The sequence below is a fragment of the Gorilla gorilla genome, chromosome 3 (assembly GCF_029281585.2).
Source record: "Gorilla gorilla gorilla isolate KB3781 chromosome 3, NHGRI_mGorGor1-v2.1_pri, whole genome shotgun sequence".
Lineage (NCBI taxonomy): Eukaryota > Metazoa > Chordata > Mammalia > Primates > Hominidae > Gorilla > Gorilla gorilla.
Genome location: NC_073227.2, coordinates 26,034,288 through 26,057,296, shown reverse-complemented (window position 1 = coordinate 26,057,296; position 23,009 = coordinate 26,034,288). Strand labels below are relative to the sequence as shown.

The window sequence follows — 23,009 nt, the reverse complement described above, 5'->3', positions numbered from 1 at the left end:
TTCCATATGAACTTTAAAGTAGTTTTTTCCAATTCTGTGAAGAAAGTCATTGGTAGCTTGATGGGGATGGCATTAAATCTATAAATTACCTTGGGCCATATGGCCATTTTCATGATATTGATTCTTCCGTCCAGCTTTGTTCCATTGCTGGTGAGGAGCTGCATTCCTTTGGAGGAGGAGAGGTGCTCTGCTTTTTAGAGTTTCCAGTTTTTCTGCTCTGTTTTTTCCCCATCTTTGTGGTTTTATCTACTTTTGGTCTTTGATGATGGTGATGTACAGATGGGTTTTTGGTGTGGATGTCCTTTCTGTTTGTTAGTTTTCCTTCTAACAGACAGGACCCTCAGCTGCAGGTCTGTTGGAGTTTGCTAGAGGTCCACTCCAGACCCTGTTTGCCTGGGTAACAGCAGCGGTGGCTGCAGAACAGCAGATTTTCGTGAACCGTGAATGCTGCTGTCTGATTGTTCCTCTGGAAGTTTTGTCTCAGAGGAGTACCCTGCCGTGTGAGGTGTCAGTCTGCCCCAACTGGGGGGTGCCTCCCAGTTAGGCTGCTCGGGGGTCAGGGACCCACTTGAGGAGGCAGTCTGCCCGTTCTCAGATCTCCAGCTACATGCTGGGAGAACCACTGCTCTCTTCAAAGCTGTCAGACAGGGACATTTAAGTCTGCAGAGGTTTCTGCTGTCTTTTTGTTTGTCTGTGCCCTGCCCCCAGAGGTGGAGCCTGCAGAGGCAGGCAGGCCTCCTTGAGCTGTGGTGGGCTCCACCCAGTTTGAGCTTCCCGGCTGCTTTGTTTACCTAAGCAAGCCTGGGCAATGGCGGGCACCCCTCCCCCAACCTCGCTGCCACCTTGCAGTTTGATCTCAGACTGCTGTGCTAGCAATCAGCAAGACTCTGTGGGTGTAGGACCCTCCGAGCCAGGTGTGGGATATAATCTCCTGGTGCACCGTTTTTTAAGCCTGTCAGAAAAGCGCAGTATTGGGGTGGGAGTGACCTGATTTTCCAGGTGCCGTCTGTCACCCCTTTCTTTGACTAGGAAAGGGAACTCCCTGACCCCTTGCGCTTCCCGAGTGAGGCAGTGCCTCGCCCTACTTCGGCTAGCGCATGGTGCCCTGCACCCACTGTCCTGCGCCCACTGTCTGACACTCCCTAGTGAGATGAACCCGGTACCTCAGATGGAAATGCAGAAATCACCCGTCTTCTGCGTCGCTCACGCTGGGAGCTGTAGACCGGAGCTGTTCCTATTTGGCCATCTTGGCTCCAGCCCTGTCTCTTCAAAAAAATTTAAAAATTATTTGGCTGTCGTGGCACACACTTGTAGTCTCAGCTACTCAGAAGGCTGAGGCAGAAGGATTGCTTGAGCACAGGAGTTGGAGGCTGCAGTGAGCCATGATGGTGCCACTGCATTCCAACCTGGGCCACAGAGCAAGACGCTGTCTCAAAAAGCAAACATCTAGAAAGATACTTTCTAGCTGTAATGTTCTAATGCCCCTGGTTCCAGCACTTCCTAAGATAGCTGTATTCTAAGAATTCTGTAGAGCAGTACTGCCCAAACTTTGCATATCCAGTTTTTTAAGTATATATGAATTAAATGTCAAGCTGTATATTAGTAAATTTAGGTTTTTTTCAAAACTGACATTTTCTTCCCATACATATAGTTTTGTGCACCTGTAGGATCTGTGTACCCAAATTTATAGTATACCATTCTAGAAAAGTTACTTAAGAAAACCGCCGTATGTTTTCGAAAAGGAAAATCATGTAGTTTATTAAAGTATTCTTCTCTGGTGAAAACACCTTAGTCAAATAGCAAACAAAACAAAATTTGTTTTTATTTGTGACCATGATTATTTGTTCTATGCCTTCATTTTATTTTTTGGAGTTTAATACTTACTATACTTGCCTACCAAGCTATCTTGATTAATATAATTGTGTTTTTATAGCTTGCCTTAGAGTTTCTCAAAAAGGTGTACATCAAACTTTTGCTTTGAAAATACAAGCAATACAAATATGAAGACTAGCAGTCCTTGGAGGAAGGAAATGGCTTTATCTGAGTTTTGCTAACTTGAAAAACAAAAATGAGGTCCCTGAGGACATTTTAATAATAATAATTAATTTCTAATATGTATGAAAATACTGTATTTTGGATCTCTTTGTCACATATACTTTAAATATATTATTTTTTAATCACATCCGTTTTAGCTTTTCAAAAAAGTGGTTTACTACTGTTGATGCATACTAAGCTACCTGGTAGTTTGTCATTTTGTCTAGTATCTATTTATACAAATTGAAACTGTATTCTGTGGGACTGGGACTGTTTGGGGAAAATGCAGTTAGATATGTTAGTGGTGGTAAAACAGGATATAACGGATTTAGCTTATTGAATGGCATATGAGTTGGTTGGTTGAGGTTGCAAGGACAGATCTACTGGAGTCTGGACGCTCCCATTTCCCAACTCTACCAAGTCACTTAAATATGAGACCCTGAACCTCATTGCTAATAGGAAGACTTGTAGAGCTACAGCTGGAGAAAGTGTAGGAATGATGTAGTTCAAATGAACTAACCATAGTTAAATGTCAAGTGAATTAGAGAGCTGTTGAATAGTTTATAAACATAAGGATTCACATCTGAATATGTGGACTATAAGTAATATTTAAAACTAGGGATGGCGTATTCATTACACAGAGTGGACTAGCTCCCCTTTTGACTGTTACGTTTCTGTGATTCTGAAGAGTAACACTCTGCTCCAGATGTTTCACAACAGGCTTTTTATAAATGTTTATTGAATTTTTGAGTAATTACTGTGTATTTAGCACTGTGCTTATCTTCACAGAGAAAAGAATGTTAGCATCCTTTCCTTCTGATCTAGAGGGGGTTATCAGACTATTAGACATGAAACAATAGTGGAGAACCCCAAATAGTTCACAATCCAATGCAATGTTTTACTGAGAGCAAGTTGAGAGACGTGAGATTGGATTAGGCATGGGTAAAGGTTTGGTTAAGCAGAGTGGTGAGCAAGGTTCCCTACGTGGGAACATTTAGGAACAGACAGGACTGTGCTCATGAACTTGTGGAATAAGACACCAGTCCAGAACAGAGGGTATATATTAAAGAATAATGTTGAAGAGATCTGACCAACCTAATGTAAATCCAAATAAGCCAACTTTCCCATCAATGTAAAAAATTCTTGGAAATTTTTTTCAACAGAAAAAACAACCAGAGTATCCTGTGGATGCTGCATGCTCCTCTGATGAGCTGGCCATAAGTTTAATTCCTGATGTTTTTCCAGCCTCATCAGAGAGCTTAGTAGGCAAGCATAAGGAAAAGAGAAAGGGCTGTATTCCAGTTCCAGGCAGGTGACTGTATGACCTCAGGCATATTTGTACTTAACTCTCAGAGTCTTGATTTTATTGTTTACTATGAGGATAAGCATACCAACCTTACTTGGCTTTTGCAAAATTCAGATGAGACAATACATGTGAAGGTGGCTAGAACGTAATAGGCATTCAACAAATGTTGATCCCTTTTTTTTCTCAAAGTGGCTGTCATACTGATCCACAAAAGGGCAAGTTAAAAGGGTTGAATCCTACCAGGCTCACAAGGTTAAATAATTTCTGATGTATACTGATGTAATCCATGTATGCAATGTTACTTTTTCAGTCATATGTAACTTCTCAAGTTACACAGGTTACATGGCATTATTCATTGTATTTAGTTCAGTAAGTAGGCGGGAGAGAAAACTGTTGTATTTTCAGAATAAATGCTTTATGTATGCTAAAATTTAGAGGTCCAAACACTACTACAACTAAATGTTCTTTTACAAGGTTGATAATTACTTTGAAATTAAAGTAAAACTAAAATGCCTTACACTTTTTCTTCCAGCATGCTACAAGTGAAAACTGATGAGAAACTGAATGTGTCTGATGAGAATACAGCAAGTTGCCCTTTGAGCCCCATTAAGATGTGCCTTAATCGTCCCATTGAATGGAATCTGAATTTGACAACAGCATCTCTAACGAGCTGTACAGTTCATAACCAAAATCTCAAAAGCGAAGAGAAATAGATTGCAGTTCTTCTTGCACTATCTTTATTTTGTATGTCAGTATTCCTTCTGAACAATAAGCATTTATCAATTGATCTTGAAGTGTTTCTAGTCCTGTGATTTGTCTTTAAATCATTAGCATTAATCATTTTGATTATATTCTTTATATGTGTTTTTACATGTTTTACATCAGATCATTGTGGAATTTTGTAAACGGATTTTGATGTTTCTCTTTTAGTGGTATTATGTGAATTTTTTATGCCCTAAGTTTAAATACGTAATTGTCCCTAGTTTTATTTCTGTGCACAAAGTTTTAATATATAACACATTGTGATTTATAAAGCTAGTATTGTAAAGATTTGTGATGATAACCTGACCCATGAGCAGTTGTAAAACAGGTGGATACCAACTACCTCGAAGCAAATTGGTGAAAGGCAAAGGTATCTCTTAGAAGTAAATCTCCTTCAACGTTATATATGTACAGAAGAAAAAAAGTTGATCATAGCTTTTTGTCAAGTAGCGTGTTTCCCATTCACAGGAAAATGTGAGCTGATCAGTTCTTTCTCTGTATTTTAAATCTAAGTCTGTGGGCTTTAAGAGCAATGGCACAATTGCATGTTTACTGTTCAGCAAATCTGTGCCTCTTGGTAGAGAAGAATACTATGTGGTTTCTGTAAGTTACCAGTTTTGAATGAAAAATGGTAAATGGATTTACATCTGTTTTATTGTACCTTAGTCTTTTATTTTAAAGTTAAAGGGATGACTTTTAAAAGCAGGACATTCCCTACCTTTAACTCTAATAGTGCAAAGCACAGTTTCAGCAATGGCTACATGACTGTGTCTAAAAACTGAATACTCAGAATACTAAAGGTTTGGTGCTTAAATTTATTTTTCCCATGCCAGAGAAAGCAAGCTTTGGTATGGTAAACCACATGAGAACATGGCTCCTTTCTTTCTGGATAGCCTGGCCATGTGTGAATGGGATTTTAGTTTATTATGTTTCTAAGACTTTTCCTTACAGCACACTTAATGTACCTTTTCAGTCCTTCTCCCAACCCCCTGCAAATTGTCTTTAAAACAACAACACATAAGGAATTTGAAGCATAGGAGAACACAGAGCCAACAAACAGAATGAAGAACAATCATCTATTTTTAACTGACTTTCTATCATTACCATTTTTCCTTTTGCTTAATAACTATCTTACTTTGAAACTTTGACTCCTTTTATAAGTTCTATGAGGCACATATGTATAGCAATTTGGTTCTAAAAACCAGTGATCTTACTTTAGCTCCATCTTAAAATTTCACCTTAAGTAAATGGCCTCTAGTAGATAAGCCTAAAAAAGCACAATTATTAAAACAGATCCATGTTAGGACATTTCTGAATAATAAAGAGAAAAGGTGTTTTGTTGGGTATTGCAGAAAAGAGGACCAATTTCATATGGTACAAGTTTCTAAGTCAGGCCAAGTGTCAATTTCAAAAGACAAGAAATGAAATTGACAGTGAATAGTGCTCATAAATTGGTAGCGTATATAAAGAGAAGTTCCTGTCACATTATTTTCCCACTAGAATTATTATCCACAGTAAATAAAATATTATTTTGTTATGCCAAAAATATAGCGAGCAGCTTCATGGTTAATAATACATTTATGTTGACACCTCCCTAACCCAGGAAACATTCACAAACAAGGACTCCCATATGCAAATACTTTAGGAAGAGATTTCCCAGGCAGATATCACCAAAAATGTTTTCACTGTAGGAATCACAAAATAAGTTTTTGTCAAAATAACTGTTGTTGAACGTTATACTGGTCTTCCTCACTGGTGATAAGCTCCTTTCTAGCCAGTTTGTGGTACTTCCTTCATTTTCCCTTGAAATGTTACTTGTTAAATGTGTCCTCAGGCGGTTTCATCTTTGTTGATTCTGCCCATCTAAGTCCTAAGCTTCTCAAATGCAAGCTACTAGCTAGTTACACTTGTAAGTAAAAGTTTTCCATAATGACATGATTTTAAACATAAAGAGTTCATAAGAATCACTTGGAGAGACTATTTAAAAATGAGATTCCTAGGCCCACCTCAGATTGTGATAAATCTGTGTGACTGACGACGGATGTAGACTTTTTCTGGACTATAATAACTGATGCTGTCCTACTGCTTTAATACAGGCCAAAGTAACATGGAAGCGCACAGCAGAAAATCTTCAGAAAGACATCAGGTTTGTTCTGATTTTGACAAGGGTAACTTTATTAAAGCAAATAACTGGACATAAAGGATTCCACCTCCATCGTCTTTCCTAACTTAGATCTTCATTGAGAAATTGGGCAAGGTTAAGTTTACTTTTTTCTAGTGCTGCGGTTTTGGCTCGTCTTGGTAGTCTCATCTTCATTTCTGATTCTGGTTCTGGAACTTCATGATCACTAAATAGATGTTGAAAATACACGAATTTAGATACAAGCTTTAAAACCAGTTTATTTATTTATAAATAAAACTTTTTTGTTTCTGACTCACATTCTATCACTGTTTTATTGATAGCCTGATTCCATTGACTTAGCTTAAAACTAAAATCTGAAACAATGTCAAAAAAACACTGACTTGGCTATCTAGCAAAGTGAATCAGGGAAAACCTAGCTAATGATTTTATATACTATAACGGAACCTGGTGTTATACAGGAAAAAAGCCACAAACTTGTAATGAAGCTTGTAATTAAACGAGGACTGTAACTGTCCAAAAGAGATTTCTTTGAAACTCAAGAAGTGACAAAAAATTAAGTTCTCTTGCTTTAAGCAATAAATTCCAAAAACATAGTAAAAAACAAGTTTCCCCCCAAAAAAGACAAATTTAATCAACAGTGTAAAACTATGTACTGAAAATACACACAATACAATTTTGCAAATGAATACAAGACAGCTACCAACTTTCAGCTCTAACAGTGGCTTAATTGACTGACAGAACCCAAAAATAAAACACTCTACCACACAATATACCCAAATTATAGACAGAATTATTCTATCAGTATCTAAGTGTAGAGAACCCAAATATTATCAAAATCAAGAGTTTGCTAACTGAAGATCAAAGAGGAGTCACATCATGTAATTAGAAATTGAAACAACATATTAAAGATAGTACTAAAGACCATGCCAGCTAATAGGCAAAAGCAAACATGCCGTAAGAAGTCAAATGCTCTTGATGATGGAATTTTAGACTATATACCCAAGACAGCTATTTATAGTTTTCACTATCTTGTTATATATTCTCTCTCATTCACAAGAAAATTAGTTTTTTTCTACTTGTAGAAATAAAAAGTGAAGATAGGCCTCTATATATTCTAGACATGCATGACATACCTTTCAGAGTCGGCTTCAGCAGTCTGACACTTCCTGTTCGTCCTAGCTGAAACTGTCACTTTTCTCTGTCCTTGAAGACAGTATAATTCATTATCAGGATTTATTATCAGTTGCTTTTTGTTTTTAATCTAGTTTCTAGGCTAACTAAATCCTTTGTCTTCAACACAACAATCCTTTCAACACATGTATCTCCTACTTGTTCTAGCCATCTTGGTACCAGTTATCACTACCACAGAAAAAGGAACCCAAGCAAGATTAAAACTTAATTTATTTTGTAAGCACTAATAATGAGTAAGGGAAAATAAGGAAATTTCAAGCAAGTTAAAAGAAGGCAAATTTTAGTTCAATGTATTTGAGGACAGTATATGAAAAATGTGTTATAATGAAGTACCTCTATTATTGCTATAGCACAAAGTCTGTGGAGACTCATGAAAATTAAGAGTTAGAAAGGTAGGTTAGGTGCATAAACAGGTGCTAAAGAAACAACTCTTTTTTTTCTTGGAAGGTGATAAAACATAGTAAGGTAATAATGGCTTCTTGTAAAATAACGTACATGACCAATTCAAATGTGTTCTAAAATATATTTCAATGTAAAAACTAGAACCTTTATATACTGGGGATTATAAGATTCTACTTACTAGAAATTTACAAGGTTAAGGAGTAAGACAAAGTTTGGCTTGTGATGTTTCTCATTTATAAGAAATAAAACAATATGAATACATGAAGTTTGGTCTATTAAAAAGGATGGTGTTCTCATGGTGTGATATACCACAAAAAAAAATCTGATCAAAACCAAACTGTTCAATGTGACAGTCTGTTTGAAAATTATATACTCTACTTCATTCATGTTACACTTTTTTCTACTCCTTACCTGCTTTTACTAATGCATTTATCCCCAAGAAAACATCCAACAATATGGGACTAATTTGGAACAATATCCAGCAATTGGTATTTAAATAATTTACTAGTTACAAAACAATATTATGACCAGACTCCATTTTAGAAAAAATTAAATCTGCATCGAAAAGGGCCTTAAAAAATAGATTTCTAAAATCAAAATCATGGTTGGCTCATGGGTGGGATTATTAGTGTTCCTTATAGTAGTTTGCCTGGATGTACTTTCTGATTCTTCTGTAATAAGCATGCATTGCTTTTGTAATGAGGAAATAATAAAACAATAAAAAGATCTTGAATTTCAGATTTTTTTCCAAGTGACCCCCTAATAGTCAGCATTTACTTTGCCAACAGATCCCCTATTGTTGGATAGCCCTTGGGAAATAAGTTGGGAAAATATTAAATAAGATGGGAATAGAAGGAAAACAAAGCCCAGAAAAATACTACAGGGATTTTTTTAAAATGCTTAGTTATAGGAAGGATAGAACACAAATAACTAATATAAAACCATCATTTAACCAAATCTTAATTTAACCCAAATTGTCTTTTGTAATATCTTTTGCATCATACTTCTTTCAATTAAAAGCACCAAGAGCAACACTGATTTTATAATCTTTAGACACAAGGCAAAAACTGACATCCACGGAAAGAATTAAAAAGAAAGGATACCAAAGACATTTAAAAAAAATCTTTGTCCCTAAGGAATCAAAGATAAGAAAACTTGCAAAACAAGTATTTTTCATTGGAAGATAAAATTTAAAACTTTTATCATAAAGATGGTCAATCCACACACTACCTCTGTTAGTCTTTAGCTGAGTAGACTTTGATGCTTGGGTTGCTTTTACACCCCTGAGTGGAGTCATATATACTTCTTTATTCTTTTCTATTAAAGGGAATAATACAACAATATAAATAAGATAACCTCATGAAATATTTTAAATTGTCTTTTTAAGTCCAGTTTTTATAAAACTGAAATGACAAAGTCCTTCTAGCAGCTAGTGAAAAGTTATAAATCACCCTTTCGAAAATTTGAATATTGGAAAAGAAGCAAAACTCTTAAAAAGATGGTCATATGTTGAGAAATGCATGCCAAAAAACACTTGAAAAGCAGAATAAACATTTATCAGTAATGCTCTTTCCCAAGAGGATTAATTAGAAAAAAATTTTCATTCATTTCTGATGTCCAACCAAACATGTTAGAGTAGAAAAAAATATGTCTCAGTAAAGATGAAAAAAACAAACAAACAGAATCTTATAAATATTCTGGTCAGTATGTCGTTACCATCTTCATTTTGAAAAGTAGTTGTAGTCAAGGTGGCATCCTGTGCTGCTTCAGCTTGGTCACCAAATTCTTTATTTCCTTTTTCTAACTGAATCTTGATTTTCTCCAAAGCTCTCAGACATGTCCTATCTTTTACTTGCTATAAAAGAAAACATTATTAACATTTTGTAAACACCGCATTCCCTAATCTTCTTTGAAAATAGTACCAATACATATCAAATTGTTTAAAAACACTAAATTATATGAAATTTATGAAGAAAATACTTCAAATAAGTCACAATATGCTAACATATGTATAATCTAATACGACCATGTAAATTCTACATGTATAAATATAAACACAAACTAATTTAGAGTAATGAGAAACTACTTTACCTCCAGAATCTCATTCAATAGAACCAGAAGATCTTTTGCAAGATGGCTACTGAGTTCTAAAGAACTCAAGGCTTTTGTATAGACTCGAATTTCTGGCGAGCATGGACTTGTTAAGATCTCATTGCAAATTTTCATAGCCAAATTGTCATGTACTGTTAAGGCCTAAAAAATTAAGAGAAAATTCTCTGTAAATTGAAGATGATTATGATTATTATATAGTCTTACACATCTAACAAATATTTCCAACTAATTTTCTTGCCATAATCCCAAATATAAAATGTCTAAAACCAAATTTAACATCCCCCCCTACCCCCAAAATAAGCTCCCCTTCTTGACTTCTTGTAGTGGATGTTGTGATATAGGGCCCAGTTCCACTCCCTTTAGGAAAGAAGCACTCATCCCCCAGTTGCTGCATGTTTTGGAGGGTAAAAGTTCCCAGCTGCAATACTGATCCAGGCTGACGATGGTGGACTTTGGTGGACCTTGTCCAAGATCATACCTCTTCTCCCAAAGATTTGTCCAAATCCAATGACTGGCCCGTGCACAAGTACAGTGTCTCAGCTTGTCTCCATTCTGGACAACTCAAAGGAACATCCCAGTTCCAGAACTCCCTATGGGATTGGCTGGGGCCTTTGTTTGCATAGCAGTAGTTGAACTTAGGGCTATGCCCCAATCTACTTTTCCCTTACTCTTCCAAGATGCTGATCATGAGAGTACTCCCCAATTAAACTATGTCAACAGTTCCTTTGAAGTCTGCTGTTACACATACTTAGAGTTTTCCTGGACTCCTCCATCTCCCTTGCCTCTCAAGCTCTTTCTTTTAGATTCTTGTACCCATAATTCTTTATTAGGTCAATTTCTATTCTTTCTACTTTCTACTACTACTTTCTAGTACTTTTTCTACAAGCGAATTATACAGATTTTCAGCTGCTTTATTAATATTCTTTTCTTTCTGCTCACCAATTCATCTCATATAACCACCACTGACCACCAAATTAATCTTTCCAATAAGTGGTTTTCATGACATTAACCCTTTCATCATAAGCCCTGCATATCCATTGCACATAAGGCCAACTCCAAATTCCCTACATTGGACTTTAAAGCAATCTATAATCTACCCTCAATGTTGTGCCCTAACAGTCCCATTCAGGATCCTTAGCCAAAGTCATCTTTCTACAGTTCCCCAATATTTGCATAACCATCTACATATATCACCTTTACTAAAACATCCTTCCTCTACCCAAACCACTCCCCAAATACCAACAAGGCCTAACTGAATTTTGGTCAATGAGTTTTAAAACTAATGCTATACTCATCATTCCTACCACATGACTCTTGCCCTTGTCTCAAGTCATGAAGTGCTTAATAGCTCTATTACTGACCCTTACCTAATTTTGCCTAATATCCTTTGTAATCTTATCTTTCCAATAATATACAACATATGAATTGAACAGAGTAGCTTATCACTAAATATCAAATAAAAAAGAGTAATACTTTCAACTTAATCTGTTAGCATCTGAAATCACTAATACATTAAATTTCAAAAATGGTAACAAGTTTGACCAAATGCCATTAAGGGATTAAAACAACCCAGCTTAAGTTCAGTCTGTGAGTCAGTGTGCAATTGATTTATCTTCTTTGAATTAAAAGCCAAAAAAGCTTGAGGTGAGTTCTAGTCTTTGAATTCTCCTTTCTTGTGCCAGAAGCATAGCAGGTAAGCCAACATTTGAAGACTCTGTGAGTCCTAGATAACGTAGGTTATTACTTCAGATTAACAGTCAGTACTAGGTGAGCATGGTGTGGGTGGTGGATTTTTAGTAATTTCTTTTCAGTAGCAAAAATGTTAGCATTGATTACTTCTGTTTTCATATGATTTCTCCACATTTCCCAAGGTCATGTTTTTTTCGTGCTTTGTGGTATATGCTTGAGACAGAAGTCTAAAGACCAAAATGCAGTTCCTCAGTATTTCAAGGGATCTTTGAGAGGGATTATTTTACCAAAACAGTGATCTGCATGCAGTTACCACAGTCACTCACCTGATAATCTTGGGAAGTCTTGGCCTGAGGATTTAATCCACTTGGTCTTGTCAAATCTACAAGTAACTCAGCAACATTTGTGATATCAATTTCAGCTAAAGGAGAAGATGCAGGGGCATTGGCCAGTGTTTGCAGGGTTGGAAGAAAAGCTTCTTCAAAGCATTCCTGATTAGTCCTATTGAGAAACAAATTCAAAGTATGTTGGCAGAACATTATTTGATGAGAGAAAAAGTATGAAATTCAAAACTACTATGTATGAAATTCACTCATTAAGTGCATTTTCATCTAGGAAAGAGCCAAAAATTCAGATAGATAAAATCTGTATCGTTCTTGTCATTTCATCATTTATCTACTAAAGACAGAAAAAGTATCAACAACAAAATATCATTATAGATATAATTCATGGGGGACCTGAATTTGATGTCAAGTCAGATTTTTGATTTATCAGTATGACTCAATACCTGCTTGCATAAGCAAACACGGGGAAGAACACGCCTAGGCAATGTCGAAGTCGAACATCCTCTTCAGTCACAGGATTGTACCATAACAAAATAAGACGAGAAAGAATCCTGCTGCTGACCAAAAGCCCAGAGAACATCAGCTTGGCTAGTCCTTCTGCAGCTCCAGTCCTAAGTTCAGATACCTAACAAAGATGACATTCATTAGAAGAAATTTATTTGTATCTCCTTTTTAAGCCTCTCAATGTAGCCTGTCCTACAGTATTTTTACACGAACCATCTAAAAACCATTCGAGTTATTACAAATTCTTTAAAGGCAAATAAAAAGACTTTCTTCAAAGTTAGAATAACAATTTTAGACAAATCTAAAAGACTAGGAGACTAGACAAATGCTTAGTCTAGCCATGAAAAATTCAATTATCTTAAAATTTTTTAGAAGAACCAAAAGGCCTTTTATAACTGTTGGAAAAAAAGAGCAAAACATATATTTAAATGCTTAGCGTTTCTAAGACATAGAAAACCCTGGCCCCTGGTATTAGAGGAAGGTGCCTATCTATAAGCAAAAGCTCCATATGTAGGAGTGCAATTTGTCTGAATAATGGATAGAATGTGAACAGAAGGTGTTGAAGCAGAAGGCATTCCTAGAAAAAGTAAACAAAAGTCTAGAGAAGACAAAGGAAAAGACAACTGGATGTACACAGGCAAAACAATGAAGCTGGACCTTAGACCATATACAAATATTAACTGAAAATGCATCAACAGCCTAAATATAAAAGCTAAAGCCAGAAAACTCTCAGAAGAAAACAGGGATAAATCTTCATGACTTGGACTTAGCACTGGATTCTTAGATAGGACACCAAAAGCAGAAGCAACAAAAGAAAAAAATGAGTGTATCTCCAAAATTAAAAATGTTTAATACATCTAAGTATATTAACAAGAAAGTAAAAAGACAACCTGTAAAATAAAAGTTACAAATTATACCTGATAAGGATCTACTACCCAAACTACATAAAGAACTCTATAAAGACAACCAACCCAACTTAAAAATGGGCAAAGGACTTGAACAGACATTTATCCAAACAAAATATACAAATGGCCAAGAAGCAGATGAAAAGATACTCAACATCACTAGTCATTAAGGAAATGCAAATCAAAACCACAATGAAGTAGCACTTCATATATGCTAGGATAGCTATAATGTTTTAAAAAATGGAACCTAAGTGTCAATAAGGATGTGGAGAAATGGAAAACCTTCTACACTGAAGATGGAAATTTAAAATGGTTCAATCACTGTGGAAAACAGTTTGTCAAGTTCCCAAAAAGTTAAATGACTGAGCAACACAATTCCTAGGTATACAGATACCCAAAAGAATTGAAACAGATACTCAAACAAATACATATACATGCCATGTTCATAGTAAGCAGCACTATTCACAATAGCCAAAAGGTAGAAACAGCCCAACTGTCCTTCAATGGATGAATGCATAAACAAATCACCATATATACAAAAAATGGAGTATTCGGCTACAAAAGGGAATGGAGTACTGATACAAGATACCATATGGATGAATCTCGAAAATGTTATGCTAAATTTAAAAAGCTAAACGGAGGTCACATACTGTATGATTCCACTTATACGAAATATCCAGAACAGTTAAATCCATAGAAACAGACTGCGGATTGGTTGCTATCAGGGCTGGCAGAAGGGGGAATGAGGAGCAACTGCTTAATGAGTAGTTTCCTTTTGGGATGGTGACAATGTTTTAAATTAGATGATAAAGGTGGTAGTTGCCTTTCATTTTGAATGTACTAAATGCCAATGAATTGTTCACATTAACAGTATTAGTTTGGGCCAGGCACGAGGGCTCACACTTGTAATCCCAGCACTCTGGGAGGCTGAGGCAGGAGGATCACTTGAGGCCAGGAGTTCAAGACCAGCCTGGGCAACAGAGCGAGACCCTGTCTTTACAAAAAATTTAAAAATCAGCGGGCATGGCGGCACATGCCTGTCATTCCAGCTATTCAGGAGGATTGCTTGAACCCAACAGGTGAGGGGTCAGTGAACTATGATCACGCCACTGCACTCCATCCAGCCTGATGACAGAGCAAGACCCTATCTCAAAAAAATAAAATTGTTAAGTTTTGTTATATCACTTCCAACTCAATGAAAAACTACAATCAGTATAAAAAATTTTTAATCAGTTGGTTTACATGTGTGCTACAAAAATAGTAGTTCAAGAGTACTTAAAAGAGATCCAATCCTATACCCTATCTTACATCTTCTACCCACCCAATATAAAATTATTCTAAACTATTTCTTAAAAGTCTTGGGGATAAATCTTAGAGTCTCTATATCACAAATACAACATAAAGAAATAAAAAATAACAACCCACTTTAATAATCACTTCATTTTTGTTTATACTTCATTTCGTTGCATATACAATTTGATAGTGAGAAATTAGGTATGATAGTGAAAGTTAGGATTTAATTAAGATATTAAAAAAGTAAAATAGAAAATGTCTATCCAAATTTAAAATCCAGTAGGAAAAATAAGATATAAAGAGCATAGGGGAGAGGAACATCACACACTGGGACCTGTCAGGGGATGGGGGGTAGGGGAGGGATAGCGTTAGGAGAAATACCTAATGTAGATGGGTTGATGGGTGCAGCAAACCACCATGGCACATGTATACCTATGTAACAAACCTGTATGTTCTGCACATGTATCACAGGACTTAAAGTATAATAAATTTAAAAAATAATAATAATAAACAAATACATGCTGAAAATGACATTTCATAATCACAGGACTGGATTATTTCTTACCTCACTATCTAAGAAATCAGAAAGGAGTTTCAGAACATTCTTAGCTGTAGCAGTCTCTTCAACTTCTTTTGATTCTTGCTCATCATCACTGTTTATTTCTGTACCTTCACAATGAAGTGTTTTGATTTTTTTAGTTTTAAATGGTTCAATCCCGAACGTCATCAGTTGGTCAAAGATTGCCTTTAAAGCACTTATTTTTATTGTGACATCATCAATTTGCAAAACCTAAATCAAGATATTCCCCACCAAAAAAAGTAAATTCAGTAAACTGTTTTGTTTCTGTTTACATAAAATTAATATGTATCTTGTTTTTTTCTTAGTCAAATTTTAATGACAGTGTCAAGTCTAAAGAAAACATCACTTTTCAAAAATACAGTTAAAATTTCAATTTAAAAAAATGTTATTTTTATTTATTTGAACCATAACATATAATAGAGCTATATACTTTAAGAAAAAGTTAATCTTCACAGTCAATAAAAATTTCTGGAGTTGGAGTCAGGCTGAATTATATTATTTGTTCCTTTTATTTAAAAAAGAATCAACAATGCCTTCAACTATGATTTTATTTTTTTAAGATCCAGAAAAACTGTTCAATTATGTTGAAAGTGTTCTAGCCCATCTGTCAAGAGAAAAACATTACATTCTAAGCAACGAAAGGCATTCATTAGAACAGTATTCTTCTAGGTTATCAAGTTTCATTTTTCTCTCATTAGCTCAGTGAATTTAGAATTCCTTAACAGTAAACTCAGTTTTCAACTAGACTGTTTTATGAAAAGAGGTAAACCACGAAACACAGCACTTTGTATGAGTCTATCTTAAGTTTAAAAATGCCCACCAAATTTCAAAGCCATGAAAAAAATACAGAGCTCAGTATTTATATTACAAAAAAAATATATAGAGAGAGTGAGAAATTAGGTATGATAGTGAAAGTTAGGATTTAATTAAGATATTAAAAAAGTAAAATAAAAATGTCTATCCAAATTTAAAATCCAGTAGGAAAAATAAGATATATGTAACAACAACAACAATATATATATATATATATATATATATATTTTTTTTTTTTTTTTTTTTTTTTTTTTTTGAGATGGAGTGTCACTCTTTTGCCCAGCCTGGAGTGTAATGGTGCAATCTCAGCTCTCTGCAACCTCCACCTCCCGGGTTCAAGCGATTCTCCTGCCTCAGCCTCCTGAGCAGCTGGGATTACAGGTACATACCACCATGCCTGGCTAATTTTTGTATTTTTAGTAGAGATGGGGGTTTCTCCTGCCTCAGCCTCCTGAGCAGCTGGGATTACAGGCACATACCACCGTGCCTGGCTAATTTTTGTATTTTTTAGTACAGATGGGGGTTTCCCCACATTGGTCAACCTGGTCTCAAACTCCTGATCTCATGATCAACCTGCCTCAGCCTCCCAAAGTGCTGGGATTACAGGTGTGTGCCAATTTACTATATTCTTTAATGTAATTAAATTTAGGTAATTGGTAAAATAACTTGGCTCTAAGAACAAATAAATATCACCTGTAAATAATGAATTGAGAAAAATGGCTCAATTTTTCAAAACTTTTAAAGAAATTTCAAGAACACTTCCTGATTGCCAGAAATGGTCCATTATAAATCCAGAATGGCCCATTATGAAGCAACACGGGACAGTTGGGTCATTCTATCATCTTTAAAATATTATCTTCACTTGCTTTCCAGGAAATCACACCATTCCTCTTTTACTGTCCAATTCACCTTAGCCCCTACTGGTTCCTCTTCATCTCCCCTACCTTTATCTGAGGCTTAGGGTCCTATAAAGTTGACCCTACACTCATTCAGTCTATACTCATTCCTCAGGCAACATCCTATCTCTAAGTGTTGCATACTATCAGATACTACCAAAAGAATAAAGACTTCCATCTCACCATCTTGGACCTCTCCCCTGTACTCCAAACTCATATATAAATGCCTATTCAATATATCCACTTGTACCTTAAACTGTAAACTTATCATGCCCAATATTGAACTCCTTATTTCATCCTATCTGCTATAAAACCTGCTCCTCTGCTTTCCCCATCATAGGAAAACGCAAATTCATCCATCCAGTTATTCTGGCGCAAATCTTTAAATTATCCTCCACCTTTCTCTCACATACCACGTCAGATTCATTAGCAAATCTTAGACTTTATTTTCAAACTTAGATTACCATCCTGCTCACAACCTCAGTAACCACAACCCTCGTCCAAACCATCGCCATCGCTTTCCTAGATTATCAAATACCCTCCTTATTAGTATCCCTGCTTCCGTACTTGTACCCCTACTTAATACTAGGGATCTGCAAACAGCTCAAATCCATTCAACCATCTGTTTTTGCATAGCCTGCAAGTTAGGAAGTTTTGTATTTTCAAATGGTTAAAAAAATGTATTACATGGGAAAATTATATGAAATTCAAATTTCAGTGTCCATAAAGTTTTACTGGACTACAGCCATACTAATTCATTTATGTATTATCTACAGCTGTCTTCACACTACAAAAGCAAAGCTGAGGAGTTCAGACAGATCATATGGCCCACAAAAATCTAAAAATATTTACTCTCTGGCCCTGTACACAAAAGGTTTGCCAAGCCCTCCCTGGTCTACACCACTTTATGCCCAGTCAGATCATAACAATTTTCTACTCAAAGCCCTCGAGTTCCTTTCCATCTCATTTATAGTGAAAACTGACGTCTTTACAGTCTATAAGGTCCTAGAAGACATGGACATCCTGCTGCCAGCAAACCCTTTTTCCTATTATTCTTCCCTTTGCTCAGTCTTTCCTAGCCATATGTTCTCTTGTTCCTTGAACACACCCAAAGTCCTACACCCCAGTGCCTATTCCCTTGTTCTTGCCTCTCCTTGGAAACCCAAATAACCACGTGGTTCGCTCTTGTGCTTCCTTCTGGTATTTGCTCAAATGTCAACTTATTAGTGAGGTCTTTCTCAACCAAACAGTTCCCTCTCCTCCTTCCCACTGCTTAGTCCCCTTCTCTGCTTTATTTTTCTCTATCTGATACATTGTATACTTATTTTTCACTATGTGTTTCCCCTTCTAGAATGTAAGCTCCATTAAGACAACACATTTTATCTTGTTTTATTCACTACCTATCTACTTTATTTCTTTTAAGTCTAGAACAGTTGCTGGCACATAATATGCACTCAATAAGTATTTGCTATGTGAATAATTAAAAGAATATCTTACATAATTGGCATTTCATCTTTTTCTACAAAGACATTTTAATAAGAAATCAAAAGATAAAAGTATTGCATCTCCAAAGATTATCCATAATAATCATCAATAAGCATCAGAATAGATAAATTCAGAGTATTAGCATTATCACCACAGAGTATTTCAGAAAATACAGTTGAGATTTATCACAAGATAAATCCTACCTGCAATAGTAATACGAAGTGTTTCCTTGCAAAATCCTGATTCTGTAGTCCACAGCATCCCAAGCATAAAACAGCCAGGTTTCTTACAACAGGATGAATACTTATTATTCCAGGAAGAATCTAAAATGAATCAGAAATTTTCCATATGATTTCATAGATCTACTTCATTTCCCTATTGTCTATTACCTCAAAGGTGTCATTTTTCACTTTTAAAGAAAAGGTAAGTATTAAATTGCTAAAACAGAACAATATAGCCAGAGTGACCTTCCTGAAATAGGGTCTGACCATGATACCTCCCCTCCACCTGCTAAAAGGGACTCAATGGCTTCCCAATGCTCACAGAACAAGATAAAACTCCTTAACATGATATATACTATTCCCTATTGTGTAGTTTCTTTCCCAGTCTTCTTATACCATGCTACCTCTTGCTCAGTTTGTTCAACTAGTCTGGCTTGGATTCAATGCTATCCAACAGAAATATAATAGAAGTCACAAATGGGAACCACATATGTCATGTTAAATTTTCTAGTAGCCACATTGAAGTAAAAAAAAAAAAAAAAAAGTGAAACTAGTCTTAATATATTTAACTCAATATAACCAAAACATTGTATCTGTAGTATTTAATCAATATAAATACTATTAACAAGATAAGTTACCTTCTGTTCTTTGTACTAGTCTTTGAAACCCAACATGGTTTTTTCTTTTTTCTTTTCTTTTTTTTTGAGACAGAGTCTCACGCTGTCACCCAGTCTGGAGTGCAGTGGCGCAATCTCGGCTCACTGCAACCTCAGCCTCCTAAGCTTAAGTGATCCTCCCACCTCAGCTTCCCAAGCAGCTGACAGCACAGGCCCAAGTCACCACCCTTGGCTAATTTTTCTATTTTTTTGTAGAGATGGGGTTTCACCATGTTGCCCAGGCTGGTCTCAAACTCCTGAGCTCAAGCCATCTCACCTTGGCCTCCCAATGTACTAGGATTACAGGTGTGAGCCACCACGCCCAACCCCCAACATGTTTTTAATCCTTACAGCATATCTCATTTTGGTCTAGTTTTTAAAAGCCATGTGTGGCTGACAGCTACCATATTAAACAATCTTCTCTCACTTTTTCATATAGTTAATGTCTACTCAAATATCAGACCAGGGTCACCTTCCATGAATAGGTCAAATCCTGCTATTATAAGTTCACATACGGCCATATAGCTCTTCTTCATAGCAAGCACTAATAGCACAAAGTTTCCCTTATTTCTTTACTTAATCGATGCTCCTCTCACTTGACCAGATCAACGTGGGCAATCTATATCTATTTTGTATACCATGTACCATCCCAGCACTTAGTATGTAATAGATGTTCAGTAAATATTTGCTCAATGAATAATTTGTATTGTCCCAATGAATAATTAAATCTTTTATTTAAAACACAGTAACTTCATAAAAATATAACTTTTATCCAAACATCTTTTATATTCCTCTACTAATCTCTTTCAATCTTTAACCAGATTTTTATACATTTAAAATCATTATGATCATTCAATTTTGTGTTTATTCTTCACATAACACTGTATATCCTTTCCCACATATATACAGTCTTCGTATTTATTACTTCAATTTTGTAGGACCAGACATAAAATGCCCAAGCACAAATTAAGCATCACTTTTCACTAAAGATAACTGCTTTTCCAAAAATAAAGCTAAATTCTAATGGTTGAGTACAAAACAGTATTTCTCCAGAAGCTCTAAACTATTAAAATTGGTTTTCTTTACTACATTCAGGAACTCATGACAACCCAAGGAATTAGACTTCAGATTACATTCATTGGCTATTTCTCACTAATACCAAGTAAATACAGTTTTGAGAGACTTCTGTAAGAACCTGGCTACATACAGAATTTGCTCTGAATGAGTAGTACTATCAAAAACAACAACAACAACAAAACAGTGCACTAATACTGTAGCCATTAGCCTCATGTGGCTACTGAACACCTGAAATGTGACTAGTCCAGTTTAAGATGCGCTATAAGACTTAGTATGCAAAACAGAATGTAAAACATTGCAACAGTTTTAATAGTGAGTAAATAATGAAATGATTAATATTTTGGATATATTGGACATATCCAAATAATACAGTTGGATATATTCAATATACTAAAATTATCCTCTTTTTTTTAAAAAACAGTGGCTTTAAAAAAAAAGCCACTTTTTTTAATGTGGCTACTAAAAAATGTAAAGTTACATATGGTTTGCACTATATTCCTTATCAGAAAGTAATGTTCTAGAGTCTTACAGTACTTGTGTCCCTATGGGAATTACCTACAAAGGGTTATTTTAAAAGCCCTTTAAATATAATAAATAAATTCCTTTCCCAGGGCATAAAATGTGATTGTCTCAGTCTCATTACATAGCACAATTCCAGTACTTAAATATTCCTGGTATGTTTCAGTATCTCCTCTCTTACTATTCAAAAAATGAAGATATTCTGTATCTCTTTCCAGTATAAAATCATTTTTTCAAATATTTAAAAGACTGTAACTTATATATCAGGTCCTTTACAGACATTATCTTATTTAATCCTCACAATATGAAGTAGCTGCTATATATATATATTTTATCATTTATACTTATCAGATATTTAAGACAGTAATCTTTTCATTATTTTGATTTCTAAAGAACATATCACTTACAAAATAAGAAAGGAGTGGACTAAAATAAAGCCCAAGAGGCCATCAACATACCAAAGATTCGATGATTCCATTCATGGTTGCACTTAAGCCTGTTGAAATGGACATCTGCTTCAACAGTTCATAGCATAAAATAAGACATTTCTGCAATGTTTCAGCATCATTCTAAAATGAAGACAAAATATTCAGCATTAGTAATATCTTCTCCCCATCCCTTAAAGGTTTGCTTTCTCAGGGCTTTGTGCAGGGCATACTGTCACTCTATATAGACTCTAGGTGATCTTACAGCTATCACACAGATAGTAAATGGTAGAGGCAGGATTTTAAAATTGGCAACTTCAGCCAGGCGCAACGACTCACGCCTGTAATCCTAGCACTTTGGGGGGCCAAGGCAGGTAGATCACTTGAGGTCAGGAATTTGGGACCAGCCTGGTCAACATGGCAAAACTTCATCTCTACTAAAAACACAAAAATTAGTGTGGTGGTGCACACCTGTGGTCCCAGCTACTTGGGAGGCCGAGGCACGAGAATGGCTTGAACACGGGAGTCGGAAGTTGCAGTGAGCTGAGATCATGCCACTGCACTCCAGCCTGGGCAACAGAGGGAGACGTTGTCTCAAAAAAAAAAAAAAAAGTCTAATCTTCATCTTGCCTAATTATCACCTCAAAAAAAAAAAAAAACCTGACAACCTCGTTTATCATCTATGAGCTAGCCCAGCTATTTTCTAAGTTTCAGATTCATATATATAACTGCTAAAAGACATTTCCTCTTGGATGTTCCACAGTCTCCTCAAACTCAACATGTCCAAAAGGGAACTCATCATTACACAAATTTCTCCTCTTCCTTGTTCTCTATCTTCATACTGTCATCACCATCTACCCAGTTGTCTAAACCAAAAGACCTAAGATACATTCCTGACTCCCTTTTCTCCCTGTTACTAATTTCTAAATACCTCTCAAGTTCATCACTACTTTCCAAATCCACTGTCATTATCTTGTTCAGACTACCATCATCTGTAAGTCTCCCAACCCTACTGTAAGTCTCCCAACTATTATGCCTGTCTAAGCTTTTACTACTCTCCAATCCATTTCCTAAACAACAGTGATCTGAGACATAAGACTTACCTAACCACTTAAAATACTAGTGGTTCACCACAATCCTTAGAATACAAAATTTTTAATATTGCTTACGCAAAGCCTTACATGACCTAGCCCTTAATTTTTCCCCAGATTTCTCTCCTGCTTCTCCCCATCAATTCTCTAGTCACATGGACCTGAAGTTTTAAAACATAACAGGCATTCTTTAACTTCTGGACCATCACAGATGTTGCTCCATCTGTCTACAACATTCCTTCCATAATTCATTGAGGAGAGACAGCACAGAGTGAGTTAAAAGCACAAGTCTAGAGCCACTTCTTGGGTTTAAATCCTGCCTCCACCATTTACTATCTGTGTGATTTTGGGCAACTTACTTGCCCTTTGTAAAATGAAGATAATAATAGTACCAACCTCATAGGCCTATAGGAAGAAAAGAATGAATTCACATTTGTGAAGTAATTAATGCTGTGACTACCACAGAAAAAGTATCCTCTGACTGTTAGATTATATTGTTATTTTTATTCTAATCTCAGGATAAAACATGTCTTCTTCTGGGGAAGCCAACAATACTCTACC

General features: G+C 35.7%; 2 protein-coding genes across 11 annotated transcripts in view; one reads left to right on the top strand and one right to left on the bottom strand.

Moving 5' to 3' along the window:
* LCORL (ligand dependent nuclear receptor corepressor like) overlaps window positions 1-8,565 on the top strand; it is a 181,363-nt gene extending 172,798 nt beyond the window's left edge. For 3 of the 4 annotated variants that reach the window (XM_031009945.3, XM_031009942.3, XM_055385459.2), the window contains one exon: window positions 3,873-8,565. In XM_031009945.3, coding sequence (XP_030865805.2) covers window positions 3,873-3,886 — 14 coding nt within the window. In that variant the 3' untranslated portion in view covers window positions 3,887-8,565. The remainder of the gene's footprint in view (window positions 1-3,872) is intronic. The other variant, XM_055385456.2, reaches the window with a different exon arrangement.
* NCAPG (non-SMC condensin I complex subunit G) overlaps window positions 6,250-23,009 on the bottom strand; it is a 32,854-nt gene continuing 16,094 nt past the window's right edge. For 4 of the 7 annotated variants that reach the window (XM_004038484.5, XM_055385465.2, XM_055385468.2 and 1 more), the window contains 10 exons: window positions 21,391-21,501; window positions 18,663-18,782; window positions 15,251-15,475; window positions 12,427-12,608; window positions 11,966-12,140; window positions 9,930-10,091; window positions 9,555-9,693; window positions 9,069-9,155; window positions 7,379-7,448; window positions 6,250-6,450 (listed from right to left, as the gene is read on the bottom strand). In XM_004038484.5, the coding sequence (XP_004038532.1) occupies window positions 6,327-6,450; window positions 7,379-7,448; window positions 9,069-9,155; window positions 9,555-9,693; window positions 9,930-10,091; window positions 11,966-12,140; window positions 12,427-12,608; window positions 15,251-15,475; window positions 18,663-18,782; window positions 21,391-21,501 (1,395 nt within the window). In that variant the 3' untranslated portion in view covers window positions 6,250-6,326. The remainder of the gene's footprint in view (window positions 6,451-7,378; window positions 7,449-9,068; window positions 9,156-9,554; window positions 9,694-9,929; window positions 10,092-11,965; window positions 12,141-12,426; window positions 12,609-15,250; window positions 15,476-18,662; window positions 18,783-21,390; window positions 21,502-23,009) is intronic. The other 3 variants (XM_055385466.2, XM_019025392.4, XM_055385469.2) reach the window with 1 other exon arrangement.